Source organism: Micropterus dolomieu, linkage group LG08, assembly GCF_021292245.1.
Source record: "Micropterus dolomieu isolate WLL.071019.BEF.003 ecotype Adirondacks linkage group LG08, ASM2129224v1, whole genome shotgun sequence".
NCBI classification, from domain to species: Eukaryota; Metazoa; Chordata; class Actinopteri; order Centrarchiformes; family Centrarchidae; genus Micropterus; species Micropterus dolomieu.
The window spans coordinates 23,129,668-23,146,031 of NC_060157.1; the positions used below are offsets into that span (position 1 = coordinate 23,129,668).

The window sequence follows — 16,364 nt, forward strand, 5'->3', positions numbered from 1 at the left end:
CATTTCTAACTGCAATGCACTACAGGAAGTGCTGGGGGCAGCTTCCACTGTCTGCCATGACTGCTTGACTGTAAGACTACTGTGGAAAAAGAAGCATTCATGCGAGAAGCGGGAAGCAATGGAGAAATAGATCAGGTTTTTGTTTTTACAAGTTTTGTGTGTTATTTAATCACTAAATACACTTTTGAGCGGTTTTGAGACAAGAACTAGAGACAAGAAATATTATTTTGTACCGCTGTCGTTACAATCTGAGTATTGGTTTAACATTTTAAAGTAAATCAAGGAACATCTGGCTGGTGATGTAGCCTACAAAAAAGTCTCCTCATTATGCTGTGAACGCTTCCTGACCAACATGTACCCTTTACTCGGGTCCTAAATGGTGTCTGCTGACTTCAGGTAGGTACACCCTGGACAGGCCTTTGAGCCTTTGAGCAGCCTTTGAGCAGCCTCTCCATAATTCTTTGCATTCTTGGTTTTGAGGTCGTGTGGATGATGCTGGTTAAGAGAACGCCCTTTTTCAGTTTGGTTATCAGTGAATTACAGGAGTATCATCTTGTCTTCCTTCCTATTTTCCCCCTGGCGCTGACACTGGTGTTCATTCTGAATAGTAAACCTTGTTCACTTAATGGTAACATTAGCTAAAATGTAAATGTAAATGCTCTGTACTTGTATAGCGCCTTTCTAGTCTTTTCGACCACTCAAAGCGCTTTTACACTACATCTGCATTCACCAGTCACACACATTCATACACTGAGCCTAAGTGCTCGAACAGAAACTAACATTCACACTCATTCATACACTGGCGGAATACCCAAGGACACTTCGACACGCAACCAGGGGGAGCAAGGGATCGAACCGCCGACCTTCCGATTAACAGCCAACCCGCTCTACCTCCTGAGCCACAGCCACCCCAGCTAGTTAGGCTGTGTGTTAGAGATCAGTAATTCACTTGAAAGATATTTAATTAGTTAGTTAAATGGTTTAATTAGGGTTAGGGGGTGACAAAAAAATTGTGACTAGTCGACTAATCAAATAAATAATTAACAGATTAGTCGACTACGAAAATAGTTATTAGTTGCAGCCCTAGTCTATAATAGCCAGATTTGATTTGGAAACTGAAAGTTGTGAACTAATACTTGATAGAACAGCAGCAGTAAGGGTACCTTTCCTAGGGAGAACAGACTTGTACATGTTTCTCTGCTCATATCTGTGGGGGATTTTATCCCTACTGTTGTCTTGACAACAATGCAACAAATAATGGTTTCACCACATAGCACATTAATTTTCTTCCTGTGGGAGTGAAGATTGCAGTCTCACTGCAGACAGATCCTACAACAGTTAAAGTGACTGGTTTCAACCCGGGTACGGAAACAATGTATACAACCAAATTCGAATTCATACTACCAGATTTTTGGGCAAACCCCTTCCAGATTTCTACTAAATTGCCAGTGAAGAGTATTGTCCAAGACCAGGACCTATTAGTTTTAATCTTGATCAGAGCAAATAAAATTCAATTCTGGACCCAAAGCAGTTCTTTCAAAAACGTTAAAATAATCCTAGTGTATCAACTTGAGATGACGGCATCTGGAATTTACAAGCGTATTTATGTCAGCCTGGAAATCTGGCTCCAACAAACTGTGTTTTATGAGAAGAGGCTAAATGATTCTTTTCTATTTACTACAAGTGGAATTGAACATGCTCTTTTTTATTTTTCCTCGCTGATTTAAAATGCGTGCAACATACCAAACCAATATTTTGTCAAACTGTTTAATCTGCAACTTTTCAGGAAGGAAGAAGAACGTAACCTGGGTGACAACTGATCTTAACAGACAAAACAAACTGCATGACACCCAGTTTGCTTATCATCAGTCAGACAACAAGAGCAATGATCACTCATAACTTTGGCTGCTGAATATCTGATGAAGAAACACAATCTAGGACGGGCTGTGGTGGTGTTAAAAAAAACTTTTCTAGTCAAAATGAATAGGGGCAAAAGCAATTGCAAAATTGTGGTGGTGACAGGTGTCAAATCTTCCTTTTACAAAGCATTATGCTCTGTGGAATTTCACTTGAACCTCAGAGTCAATAATCTCAGGATAATAGAGTGTGGTTGAAGTGTTATAGAAGCATTGTTAGTGTTAATGGGAAGGAGGCACACACACACACACACACACACACACACACACACTCTGCTACAGTGTGAGGAGTCAACCCAGTTAACCTGAACAAAAGGTTGGTTTTAGTCATTGAAATCTCACTAACTGCAGAACGGAGGAAACCATTCTTTTATATATGGGAGGCTGTGGCTTAGGAGGTAAAGCAGCAAAAATATGGCCTTGAATTTAGGTTGCGCTTTCTACACATCTAACACTGATATAATATATTGTGTGCAAATCAGTTGAGTTAACAACACAACACGCTCAAATTTTAAAATTTACAATATCAGACCAAGGGCAAAATGATCAGCTGTTGGTGCGTAATGACTGATTATGCTGTGAACGCTTCCTGACCAACACTTACCCTTTAATTGGGTCCTAAATGGTGTCTGCTGTTATTTCTCTAATTAACGCTGTTCATCTCTGCGTGTCGAGTGTTGGCGGCCGGTACACGGAAACCCCTGGGTCGACAAGAGGAGGGCGACCTCTGATGATGTCAGCAGCCTTCTCTGCCATCATGATGGTTGGCCCGTTGAGGTTGCCGCTGACGATGCTGGGCATGATGGAGGCGTCAACCACACGCAGCCGCTCCAGACCCAGGACACGCGTGTTGGGGTCAACGACCGCCATCGGGTCATTTGGCGAGCCCATCTTGCAGGTGCAGGACGGATGGTAGGCACTATCAGCTTTCCGGCGGACAAAAGCGTCAATGTCGGCATCAGATTGGACCTGAGGACCGGGCAGGACTTCGGGACCACGGAAAGGATTGAAAGCCTTCTGGGCAAATATCTCTCTGGAGAGTTTGACACACTCCCTGAACTCCCACACATCAATATCTGAGAGAAGACAGAGAAGATGATAATCTAAAATCAGAAAGAGTGAAGTTCTTTGAACCTTTGATGGATTTGGTACTTAGTACAGTGACAGAATCTTACCAGTGGAGAGATAGTTTGGCTGCACAACTGGGTGCTCGGAAGGGTTGGCGCTCTTCAGCTTTATCCAGCCGATACTTGTGCTTCTCATTGGTCCAACATGAACCTACAACACAAACTTGTTTCAGAGGTATGTTTTATATTCGTTGTTGCATGCCATATTTGCTGTTCTGTTAGAATTCCTGGTCTTCATAACATATAAATTACAGTGTAGTCACACTAAGAAGGTATGGCTGCACAGCCAGAATGGAGAGGAGAGGAAGAATGATTACAGCGACCTGTAAAGTTTTCATCGTATGCATGGCCAGTTGCTTCAGTTTATGCTTCACATGTGTTACCATTACATTCCAGTCCTTTTTTCTGACGAATAAATGCCCAGTGATCTTTTAAAGACCCAGAAGGTTGTTTAACAAAACTTAATAAGATATTTCCAGAATCCTCAAAGACTATAACCACCTGGATGAAAAAAAACAAACTGTCTGCTGCATTAAAGAAAAAACCTAATTTCTCAAGTTGCCACTATATTTCCGGGAATGACACATAAACATAAAATTAAATAATACAATGCAACATTAAAGAAGAGTATTTGAGAATACCAAAATCAGCACCAGTGACTTTAATTAAAAGACCTTCTGGGTTTTTCAAAAATCACCAGGTAGAAAAACTGATGCTTAGCTCTGTGACTTGAATGTAATAGTAATAAATGTGGCACACACTGGGGCTAGTATTGCATGCGAGTATTGTTTTAAGATAGACAGCCATTGCAGGCGATCTACTGGAACAATTCCAAAACGTTTTGTACCCATGAGTCATTTAGTCCCCAGAATTTATAAAAAAGAATAGGGCCCATTTCCAATATTATAGGACTTGGTATTCATGGAGCCTGCACACATTAACTAGTGAATCAAACACAAATAACCTGATAACCATGAATTTTGCTGACATTTCCCTGTGGACAATTCCAACATAAAAGATGTATGGCGCAAATGGGATTCTTTATTTATTCCTGGTTGGTACATTTCTCTTAACAAGGCTATAAATAACATCACTAGGTCAATTCTCAGGAAATTTCTAGGCAGCTGGTTAGCTGGAAGTACACTTCCATGGAAAACCACAGCTGTGTTGTTAGCTTGTCCATAATGATTAATAGTGGGGTAGTTTCAGCATATTCAGATGTGTTTGTATATAAACCACTTGTCCTTTCCCTGTGGAATAAAACAAAACCATAATCATACATTGTGAAAGCTGCCACACTCACACACCATGTCAAGTTAAACTCAAACCAACTGTGTATAAATGACACTTTCAGATTAAACTCCCATCATGTTCCACCTGCACAAAAAAACATCCGCTCTTTCTGACAGTACAAGAGCCACACACACCTGATACGCTTCTAGCTTGGAGGCAACTCGTCCGTGGTCGATAACCTGTGAGGGCAGGAAGTGAAACTGGATGTCGGGATGTGTGACGTGTGGTCGACTGCGTATAAACCCTCCACTCTCCATATGGGCTGATGCTCCGTAACCTAGGGAGTGATCGTCATGGTTAATGAGAAAGTGGAACACTGTGTTACCACACTGAAGACCAGATGCCAGATACACATACACTGGTGTATTGTTGTGTTGTGTTTTTGTATTGTTGCATTGTGATATCCCTGTCTTTGGTTGACTTGGTGTGTTTGATGAGTGTATGCTTTATTTGTATATATTATATACTATATATTTTGCAGTGGCGGCTTACCATACCAGAATTATTGCTACAGCTGCCCCAGAATTTTGTGAATTCGCAATTCACGACTCTGCGGACCTGAACTCAAACTAACAGCTGTCTACGCTCTCTCCACTTGGAGGATGAGCAACTGGAACAGTGACAGGACCGCAATCACTTGCAAAGTCATGACAACCAAATAAACTACAGTGCGAGTACAGCTTTTCTCCTCAGGCAGAGTGACAAACAGGGCAGAGCACAGCCGGACTGGCCATGAGGAGCACTGGGAGAAAAACTGATGGGCCGGTTGCTCTGTGGGCCACTTGAGCAGCCATTTATACAAAATCAAGAGCGGGAGAGATGCATCGTCAGCCCACTTTGATTTTGCACCAGCCCACTTGGCTGGCTGGCTGGCTCTTTAGCTGTTTCAGGTTACTTTTGTTGAAACAACCTTTTCTTTTTTCTTGAATGTACCAATCACAGCCTGCATGAGGCGGGACATTTAGGAAATCATGGCATGCTACAGTAAACTTTGAAAATGTTCACTGTCATGCATGAAAGGCTATGATTATTGACTAGTTAGTACAAAACAGAGACTTTTATAGGCTCAAAGAAAGTTTTAAAAATATAAAACTTCGATGGATCAACTATGAATCATAACATAAACCTCATAAATAGTCATAATTGGCCTTGTTTGCAGTCCGAGGTGTACTATCCAGTAGTGCACACCCTGGGGTTTACTAATTCCTTGCATCTGGCTGGTTATTGATTTAGGGAGTAAAACAGCTGAGTTATATTTGACATTCAAAAAATGTCTAATCATCTGATTAGACTGCGGAAAACCATGCTGTGAATAGTTGCATGTTAATGAGGAATAAGTTTTCTTCAAACAAGATACAGAGTTTGGCCATTTACATTAACCCCTACCTGTCCATACCAGGTATTTCCTGTATTTGTAAGAGGCATAGATTCAGTGAGACTTACTGAAAGGCAGATGATCTGTTCAGAGATATATTTCCACATAAATTCACTATTTTTGTAGAACATTTGGAAGAATGTGTGTGTCCAATGCATGCATGCATAGGTGCCTTCGGTTACCAGTAAACCGAGTGAGCCACTCCAGGCCTATCTTGACCATTTGGAAAGGTTTCTGAGCCTTGAAAAGGGTGATGGGCTGAGTGCACTGCTGCTGGACGTACAGCTCCAAATGATCCTGCAGGTTACTGCCAACACCTGAAAGACAAAGAGAGGCATGAACGCCAGTCATTATAATACAATGCACTCCAGAGCTGGTCTGTTTGTAAGCATGACACGGAGGGGAAATTGTATAACTCTATCAGTGTTTGATGTGTTTAATGTGTTCGTGTGCTTAGTCTAAAAAAATTCCATTTCATTTTTTAAATGCTTACATGGGTAAAAAACATCTCCTAGTGCGCAAAATGTACCTGGTAAGTGCTGAACCACAGGGATGTCGAGTTGTTTCAGGTCATCTGCGTTTCCCACCCCAGACAGCATGAGAAGCTGAGGGGAGTTGATGGATCCTCCACTCAATATCACCTCTTTATCTGCAAACACCTGAAGAGAGACCAGAAAAACTGATGAGTGAATCACTGAACAAGATTAAGAGTCTACAGCCAGAGTAGCAGCTCTGTGGTTAGGCACAGCAGTGCTTTGAGATTAATGGCAACGTGAGTATGCTAACATGCTCACAATGGCAATTACAGGACAGAAAAAATGATCAGCTCAAATAACTTGACTGATTTTCTGAGTGAACAGTCTGACCTGCTAGCGGTGGTAGATGAAAAGTAAGTGGATTACCAAAGTCGTTAGTATTCATCCTCTGAGCAACATCAAAATCTCTACCAAATTTTATGGCAATCCATTCAAAATTGTCAAGATAATTCACCAAAACCCAAAAATATCAACACATTCACCCAGGACATTCACCCAATGGGGACCATTAATGTCTGTTCACAATGAAAGGTCAATCCATCCAATAGTTGTTGAGATATATCAGTCTGAACCAAGACGTTGGACCAGCCGGCCAGGGCTACGCAACGAGCATGGCTAAAATGGAATCTACATTCAATAAGACATGAGTAAGTGAAATAATAAATAAAAAGGTTTGGTGAGGAATGTTTGTCTTACTCAAGACTTTCTTTAATATCTTTTAAAATTCTATCGGTCTTACCCTTTTCTTTTGTCCTCTCTGTGTGTATTCCACTCCAACGGCGCGGTTGCCATCAAACAGAATCTTGGTGGTCAGACAGCGCACCTCGGCCTTCAGGTTGGGTCGACCCAGGACGGGTCTCAGGTAGGCACTGGCTGTGCTCCACCTTTTTCCTGGACAGATTTGGGCAGTGAGATTTAGACAATATTAAAGGGTTGGTTCATAAAAGATAGAAATAGAATAGTAGAAATAGTGCATTGAAATTACAAGTGTTCTCAGTGATTATTTGTTAATCATTTACATTTCATATAGTTATAGTACTTCCTTGAACCTTCATAAATGGTCATGTCCATCCAGCCCAGGCCCTCCTGTTGGTATCCGTTCATGTCATCAGTGAAGGGGTATCCTGCCTGCTGTCCCGCCTCAATAAAAGCCCTGTGAAGGGGATGGTTGGTCTTCCCTCTAGACACATGAAGAGGTCCACTCCCTCCCCGGTACCTACAGTTTACACGAGAAACACAAATTGAATGTGTCACAAAGATGACAACAGTACCATTTTAAAATGCAACATATCTATTTGTGGAAATCACATTCAATGATCAATATTGTAAAGATATTAATAGTTTTATTATCAGAAGTGCTACCTTTAAATAGAGAGTTTTGTAAATGTAGTTATCAGATAATTCAGGACATGAACGAAAAACATAAATGTGCTGAGATCCTTCTACCTGCATTTATTTAGTGAAACAATCTTTATATTTTTAAAATCTATCAGATCAAAACCATTTCCAGAGCTGTTTACATATGAACATTTTAAACATAAAAATATAAGAATGTGACAATGTGCTCACTGGGACTGACTTAACCTGAACCTGCATGTAAGCTACTGTATCTGTACAATGCTAGTTGATTCAGGCAAAAAGGCCTTTTCATTGGTGACTAAGATCTTGTGAAATGTGAAGCAGTTTGCGCCTAAACAATTCCTGAATCCTGAAAACAATCGAGCTTGACATTGACATTATATGTTTGTCTTGCTGCTAAGTGCAAACACAAAGAAACTGACAGTAGAAGCATTACATTAATTTAACGCTGCAGGATAAGCTTCCCATGGAGGCATGGCATGATAAGGTTCTATTACAGTACATGGTATCAGAATCAGCTTTATTTGCCAGGTACGCGTACACCTACGAGGAATTTGACTCAGGATTGTACATTGCTCACGGTGCCCTTACTTATACAATAATAATACAATAATAAAATCACACATAGGCTACAATATAGAGAACACACTATAAACAAAAACAATATAGACAGATAGTACATGGTACAGATGGTACAGAATACAGTCATAGAATACATTTATTATCCTTTTGATCTACCTTCTTTATTTGCATGTTTCCTACGTTCCCATTTTCTTGTGCTGAAATTAGAGTTGTGACACACTGCAATTAACCTGTGATGCTCATGTGGCCAGTTTCAGCATGATAAGATCTTCGCTGTGTCACTGCATTTCCAAGCATTTTAATATGTGAGCTGCCATCTGCCTTTTTCATTTGCATGTTTCCTGACTTCCCAATTTCTTGTGCTGACACGATATTGGTGACGCACGCGTTTAACCTGTGACACTCTTGTGGCCAGGTTCTGCATTAGATCTTCACTGTGTCACTGCACATTTACAAGCATTGGACAGAAGGGACTTAAAAGGTACTCCAAGATGAAAAATCCAGATTTTTTTTGTTAGGTACCTGTTTTCTCCCAGCTCATGATGCTGAGCCTTCTTGAAGTAAGGCAAACAGTGTTCATAATCCCAGCCCTCGGCCCCCTCTCTCTGCCAGCGGTTGTAGTCTTCAGCGTGTCCGCGGATGTACACCATGGCATTGAGGGAAGAGGAGCCGCCCCAGACACGGCCCCTCGGCCAGTACATCACCCGGTTGTCCATGTGAGTCTGAGGTAAAGTGTGGTAGTACCAGTTATACCTGACAAGAAAAGGAAATACAGCATGCCATCAAAATGGAACTGATCTGTCTGTATAATAATGTTATTAAACTGAGTCTGATATCACTCTGATATCCTGGACTAATAAGTTGCACCACTGGGATGACATGGATGAGTCATTTGTTAAAAACATCAGTATATCCACTTTTAATTTATTGTGGCTTTAATAGTCTAAAATAACAATAAATCATAAATTTGCCTTTTTGTTTATTTCTAAACTCAGTAATCATATTTACATAAACTGTTACTTGAGTAAACTGTATGATAGTTAGCATTGTATAGTGCAGTTTTGGAGGATTGGCGTGTTGGTAAAAAGTCACATCAAGTCAATATGTTACAGGTTTGCTACATTTGTATTAAAGTAATTTATGTTTGCACACACTTAGAAATAGTGTAGTGCGTAGTAATGGATGACATACACTAGCAAGCAAAACAGTTTTATATATCTGCACTGCAATGATTAAACTACTGTACTTGTCATCACAGAGGTTGTAGGTCAGCGCAGCAGGCATGTGGATCTTCCATGATAGTCGTATGCTGCCTAGCAACCTGTCCTTAGGTCCAGCCTCCAGCAGCAGCACAGACTCATGGGCATCCTCGCTGAGGCGGTTGGCAAGAACGCAGCCCGCTGACCCCGCTCCAACAATGACATAACTGTAGGAGGGTGTTTTCCGATTGGCTGTAGGTGATGATGAAGCAGATGTTGCACTAAAGCATCTGTAATGCTTTAAGGAACAGGAGCAGGATAACGACTGGCCCATGTTTCTGGTCCTGGAGACAAACTCTGGCAAACAGGTAAGCCTGTAATTGCCATCACTCATAAATCTCCCTCGATTAGTGGTCAGAACTCGTCTGGCTCCAGTGGCCAAAGACAACATCCTGGTTCCTGGAGGGTTTTCTTCATTCACTGTAAATCACAACAACACACATTAAGCTGGAACTGAAACTAGTAACTATTACTAGTGCACTGCCCTGCTAAGTATGCCAATTATGGATTAGACCTTTTGCATTTTATTAGTTATTACTTAAGCCACACCCTATCCTTTGTTATATTCTCCACTCATACTTTTAATAACCAGCAGTTAAGTGAACAACTAGAAATGCCTGAACTGGAGCCCCTGTTAATTGTCAGGGTTCACTCACTGCTGTTGAGGAGCAAAGTTTATGTTTCTCTCTGAACTTCTGATGAAGTACCAAATGCTTAAACTTATTTTGGGCAAATCGATTGTGTGTCTCAACCACTCAGCTCCTCTGTGCTGCAGTCTCACTTTGTGATTTAGCCTGATAGGTTTGGAGAAATAACAACTGTACATGATCTTCAAATAAAAAACAAGATTTACAAATGTGTAAAATGATTTCTGCGTAATTTTGGGCATCACGAATGCATGTTCCACAACACACACAAATACCAGACGATCTGAACATATGATATATATTAACATATATGAAATTCAACTTCACAGATCTTTTTTGCTTTCAGCTTCCTGTGTATACAAATGTCTCAGAACACAAAAAGACGAGGAGGGAAACACACCCAATTGGACAACAGGGTATACCAGTGGTTTTCTTGTCAGGTTCGGCTCCTGCTGTAACCACCATTCAGGCCCCTTAGGCCAGTCTGAGGTTTATGTTTATGATGAAATGCCGATTTCGCAACCACAACTTAGCTTATCTGTGCAAAGGTCTTGGGTCAGTAATAGGCCTGTAGATGCATTTGTGTTTGATTAAAACACATTTCAAATATTTCAAACGCTTTAAAGGGTGTTTGAATTGTAACGTTATTTAAAACATCGTTAGAGTAACCGTGTTGGTCTTGAACGCTGTTTATGTCGTCTGCAGTGTCCAGCAGGACGAGGAAACTTTACAGTGCGTGTGTGCACAATGTAACTTTGCAAACTAAGTTACGTGTAAGTTAGAGCGAGAGGGTGCCGGAGTAGTTAATGCAAACATAACTGAAAGAAGGACACTGAGCGGTTGCATTTAGCAGCAGAAAATAGCGGAACTTACCTGTCACTGTTCTCTATACTGTAAAGTTGCGACGTGTCGCCGCGGACGAGTCGGCTGTATGAGTCGGCTCCTTTAAGTGAACAATGGGAGTCCCCTCCCCCACACTCCCCCTCCCGGAATCAGAATCAGATTCAGAATCAGCTTTATTGCCAGGTACATTTGCACACATGAGGAATTTGCCTTGGTATAAATTGGTGTTTACAGTACACATGAACATAAGGAGGAACATTAAGGACAGAAAATAAGCATAGAAAAACCAGTTTTGCTAGTTATTGTTGAGATATCCCACTATTTAACCATCACTATGAGATAAGATATTGTATTCCAGAGAAGCTTGCATATTTATTTCTTGCAATGTTAATTATGTAACATTGACAAGCCCAAGAGGCAGGCTCCTGAATGAAGAGCCGTTTGAAGAGCCGGCTCTCGGAAAGTAAAGAGCCGCTTCACAGAGCCGTGATCAGTACGCCCATACTGCTGTGGGCGGGGCTTACTGGACTGTATTTAAAAGTGAACGGAACCAGTGTGTCTGTGAAGAGGTTCATTCAACAAGTGCGACGCAGGCAGGATATTAAGCCCACAGGTAAGTCTTTTTCTTAAGATGCTGCGGATTGTAAAAGTGTATATATGTGTCATTGTTTTTATGTTTTTTTTATTTCTTATTTTTAATAATTGTTTTTTTTTTTTTACTTTTTAGACCAGCCAGATGTTCATTATGTGGGTAGTCACACTGATATTTTTGTCCCATGTGGCGGCTCAGGCGACCTCACATGAAACTGTAAGTTATCCACTTTAGCAAGTGAGCCATTCATTGTTTCAGTTACAATTAAAACTACTTTAATTTAATCTGTTTCTGAAATTTCTTTGCAGAAAATGGAGTGTCATGAATTCCATGGTATGTAGTGATTATTCATAACCTGACCTCTAATGAAAGCGTTAGTTTAAAAGCTAAAGCCACTACACAAAGGCCAATGTGTTTTTAGCTAGTGACATTATTTTGTAGTGTACTTTTATTTTTTTAAGCTTCAGCTTTCTCTTTTGCTTGAAACATCTTTACATGGAACTTAGATTACAGTAAAAAACTAAAATTTCTCATAAAGTTGACTGAGGATGACACAAGTGGAAACCCCATTACCTCCAAATAAAAACTAATGAATATGCAGTTTTATATTTTATATGCAGGCCAGGGGTAAACAACAGAAGTTTATTTAAAAAACGTACAAAAAAGGATTTCAGCACATTTTACAATGCCAGAGTTCCAGATTCTTGTGAATAAGACTATAATGTTTTGTCCATTGAGAAATCTCTGGTGTCTCAACAGACAGAAAGTACAGTGCACGCCAACAGCTGAAATAATCGTGAACAGTGATAAATCTCAGAGAATAATAATATACAACACTGTCATCATTGTGTGGACAATGAGCACCTATGTTGTCTCCCGTTATAGATTTCCCTCCTGTTGGAAATCAGACTCCATCTGTTCTGGCAAACTTGACAATGGTCCAAGTGACAGTGGAAAGAAACTATATGCTGAACATAAGCTGGGCAATCAACATTGATGGTAGGAGACAACACTTTGTATTTCCACATGGAAACTACTTGATATTGTTGACTTTAAGACAGTTTTATCAAAATAGTTGACTACACACTTAGGACATATTATCTCTGACATTGCATCTTGAGAATTAATAATTATATATATAGTTTAAAAACAAGAATGTGACTTACTGATTGTCTGTTAAAACAACAACAACAACAGTTGTTAGACCTTTGTTTATCCATTATAGAGGTGTTTTCCTAGGCTCTCTTTATTTGCCTGACAAACAGGACTTTAGTCTGGTTGACATGATGCTGCACTAGGCAGAAGGTAAAAACATTTATATTTAAATGTTTAGCTGGTACACACTTGAAATATGAAATAATAAAATAAACAAAGTTGTAAATGTATTATTTCATTATGTAGATGGGATTTTTCACTTCTGCATTAAAGCCCATCTCTTATGGTAACTGGATTTGTTAATGGTTATAAATAAAAATTGGTTCCTGTATTTTAAATGTTGAGTGTGTACCAGCTAAAAGTCTGTCAAGTAAATACAATGAATAGAGTCTGGGAAATCACATATGTTTATGTATGTACACACATGTTGTGGGATATATAGTTGTGTGGAAGAGTAAACAGGATAAAAAGGAAGGAGAGAAGAAAAGGAAAGGATGATTAGATGGTAAAAAATGGAAGTGAGTAAGATTTGGGAGCTGGGGGTTCCCAGTTCAGTCCCACAGCAACAGAGTAGACGTTCATAAAGATGATCCCAGAGATGGAAATACATTTTGTGTGTGTGTGTGTGAGCGCTAACAACAATATTAGCAAACAAATTAATTGAAATAAAAAGTTAATCCTGATAAAGAACTGCAATAGCAGTTAACAACAACATTTGCAAACAAGAAAATTGCCAGTTTATTCGTCAGGGCTTATATTTTGAACTCTCATATTTTTGTCTCTCTGCAGCTAGTATTAAATATCTGACAGGCACTCGGATCAGAATTTCAGGGGAATCAGTCTACCACTGTAAATACAACCCACCTTTGGCTGAGACAAACCTCACCGGGTTAAAGCAGGTATAATCAATGGAATCTTGACCCAAATTGATAATGTTTAATCAGTGACTGTCCATGCCGCTTGAGTTTGAAAGACATGTGAGGTTGAAAAGATTAAATTTAATGCTATTATTGTCATCTTTTCGAATCTAGATATGGTTTCACTATTTAGTAGAGAATAAGTCCAGTTATGGCTGTATCTTGGCCCAAGCTTCCAATCTCCCTTTGCCTATTCCGGGGAGCGGCCTCTCTTACAAGAGCGTCGATATTGACATACCTCTCCCAAAACACAGTAAGTACATTTTTAAATTTCTCTACTTTTTTGATACTCAGCAACAAAGTATCAAAAATGCAGAAAAAATGTTTAGTATTTGTGTTAGTTTGCTATCCACACTGTGAGGCATTAATCATCATCACTATGAGTTAAACATATTTAGTTAATAGAGTATCTCCATAACATTTTAACAGCACATAAAAATGAAATACTGCATGTTTAAGGCTTTTTATCAAAACATGAAATGGGTACATTATATGTAAGTGATATAAATGTGTTTTGTAATCTCAGTTATGTAAGCTTTGTTGTTTCGCTACAGGCAGCTGGATGTGAAAAGCATTAAAATGTTGAAACTTTTTCTTTGTTTTATTAGCAACTGTTAATCCTTCAACAACTTCTGCAGTTACTGGAGGTGAGCTTGTGCATTTGCTTGAACATGTGTGTGTTTATGTATAAGGTATAAAACTTTATGACAAATATGGTTATTAATCTATCCTGAACAGCACTTTTTAAAGTCCCTTTCAAGAGTAGGACTTCAAGTAAGACTCCACAATTACTTAAAGTGCCACTACTTTGAATACAGTTAACATCTCAATATAATTACATAAAGTAAAGTAAGGAATGTGTTTTTTGTGTGTTCGGTTGTCTGTGCAGACTTGGAAGAAGAAACTGTCAACCACACCAGCATAGTGGTGGCCATTTTTGGAGGACTGGCTGGTTTGATGATCCTGGGTTCCTGCTACCTAATCTGTAAATACAACACTTTTTAAACACACATTTAGTAGGAAAAGAACATAGGAACCAAAATTGCAGATGATAAATGGGCATAGATGCTCACCTTAATGCACTCCTCTTCTGTGTGCACCCATTGTTTACCTTATTGCTAAATTTGATTTAAAATGGATTATACCCAAGCCAAATTAACAGGAATGCTCCCCTGTGTGCATGGGCTCAATCATCAATCTTGTACACATACTTTGGGTATGCCCTCAGTTACTTTGCCATTGGACCAAAATATTTAAAGCTTGCTTCCCAAATTATTTACAGAGATCTTTCTGTAACATTTGCAAAGGAGCTTAGCTTTAACTGCTCTACTGGCTAAACGTCTTGGTATCTTGCAATAGAGACCTGCTTCACCACCTAGATGGAGGAAAGAAGTGCTGAAACGTATAAAGCTTGGGCTCGCTACAAGCTTTCCATATAATTTCATAAATCTATATTTAAAATATTTGACACTGTTGCCTGTTGCTAACATCTTCTTTCCAATAATTTCTTACTGCCCAGATAAAAGCTGTGGAGCCAACATTGTCACATCATTGGGTTTCAAAAGGTTGCCTACGTCTCCCGCAGTTCCTGTCCCTGTACTCATAGTGTATCCTGCTGAGAATTCAGCCTTCCAGCAGGCCGTGGCGGCCCTGGCAGAGTTCCTACAGTGGCATGGTGGCTGCAAGGTGGCTGTCGACATGTGGCAGCAGGGGAAGATCGCGGAGTTGGGGCCAATGCGCTGGCTGGCGGAACAAGTCAAGGCTGCAGACCGAGTGCTCATCGTCTGCACACAGGTAGAGACTGCAAATTTACTTGCTGTTTGACTAAGAATAATTCAAGTGAAGATAATTTGTATTGTTTTGTTGGTAATATGATCTCACCTAGTCAATTGGACTCCTGCTGCTTACAGTGGGTACGGAAAGTATTCAGACCCCTTTAAATTTTTCACACAAAAAAGTTCATTTTATTTCTCAGTAATGTACACTCAGCACCCCATCTTGACAGAAAAAAACAGAAATGTACAAATTTATTAAAAAAGTAAGTAGGTAAGTATTCAGACACTTTGCTCAGTATTTAGTAGAAGCACCCTTTTGATCTAATACAGCCATGAGTCGTTTTGGGAAAGATGCAACAAGTTTTTCACATCTGGATTTGGGTATCCTCTGCCATTCCTCCTTGCAGATCCTCTCCAGTTCTGTCAGGTTGGATGGTAAACGTTGGTGGACAGCCATTTTCAGGTCTCTCCAGAGATGCTCAATTGGGTTTAAGTCAGGGCTCTGGCTGGGCCATTCAAGAACAGCCACGGAGTTGTTGTGAAGCCACTCCTTCGTTATTTTAGCGGTGTGCTTAGGGTCATTGTCTTGTTGGAAGGTAAACCTTCGGCCCAGTCTGAGGTCCAGAGCACTCTGGAAAAGGTTTTCGTCCAGGATATCCCTGTACTTGGCCGCATTCATCTTTCCCTCGATTGCAACCACCACAATTCTGTCTCTGAGCTCTTCAGGCAGTTCCTTTGACCTCATGATTCTCATTTGCTCTGACATGCACTGTGAGCTGTAAGGTCTTATATAGACAGGTGTGTGGCTTTCCTAATCAAGTCCAATCAGTATAATCAAACACAGCTGGACTCAAATGAAGGTGTAGAACCATCTCAAGGATGATCAGAAGAAATAGACAGCACCTGAGTTAAATATGAGTGTCACGGCAAAGGGTCTGAATACTTATGACCATGTGATATTTCAGTTTTTCTTTTTTAATAAATTTGC

General features: G+C 40.0%; 2 protein-coding genes across 3 annotated transcripts in view; one reads left to right on the forward strand and one right to left on the reverse strand.

Moving 5' to 3' along the window:
• Positions 1-969: 969 nt before the first annotated feature.
• LOC123975586 (choline dehydrogenase, mitochondrial-like) lies at positions 970-11,031 on the reverse strand. The gene is made up of 10 exons (XM_046057185.1): positions 10,968-11,031; positions 9,435-9,867; positions 8,711-8,941; positions 7,297-7,463; positions 6,987-7,138; positions 6,241-6,370; positions 5,894-6,028; positions 4,471-4,613; positions 3,092-3,194; positions 970-2,992 (listed from the first exon to the last, which is right to left on the reverse strand). The coding sequence occupies exons 2-10, from the start codon at positions 9,836-9,838 to the stop codon at positions 2,574-2,576; spliced, it is 1,884 nt and encodes a 627-aa protein (XP_045913141.1). The 5' UTR covers positions 9,839-9,867; positions 10,968-11,031; the 3' UTR covers positions 970-2,573.
• A 480-nt stretch (positions 11,032-11,511) lies between these two features.
• LOC123975290 (interleukin-17 receptor D) overlaps positions 11,512-16,364 on the forward strand; it is a 6,794-nt gene continuing 1,941 nt past the window's right edge. The window contains exons 1-10 of one of the 2 annotated variants that reach the window (XM_046056616.1): positions 11,512-11,550; positions 11,665-11,745; positions 11,838-11,862; positions 12,415-12,528; positions 13,474-13,583; positions 13,716-13,854; positions 14,210-14,248; positions 14,340-14,375; positions 14,491-14,586; positions 15,121-15,395. In XM_046056616.1, coding sequence (XP_045912572.1) covers positions 11,674-11,745; positions 11,838-11,862; positions 12,415-12,528; positions 13,474-13,583; positions 13,716-13,854; positions 14,210-14,248; positions 14,340-14,375; positions 14,491-14,586; positions 15,121-15,395 — 906 coding nt within the window. In that variant the 5' untranslated portion in view covers positions 11,512-11,550; positions 11,665-11,673. The remainder of the gene's footprint in view (positions 11,551-11,664; positions 11,746-11,837; positions 11,863-12,414; positions 12,529-13,473; positions 13,584-13,715; positions 13,855-14,209; positions 14,249-14,339; positions 14,376-14,490; positions 14,587-15,120; positions 15,396-16,364) is intronic. The other variant, XM_046056617.1, reaches the window with a different exon arrangement.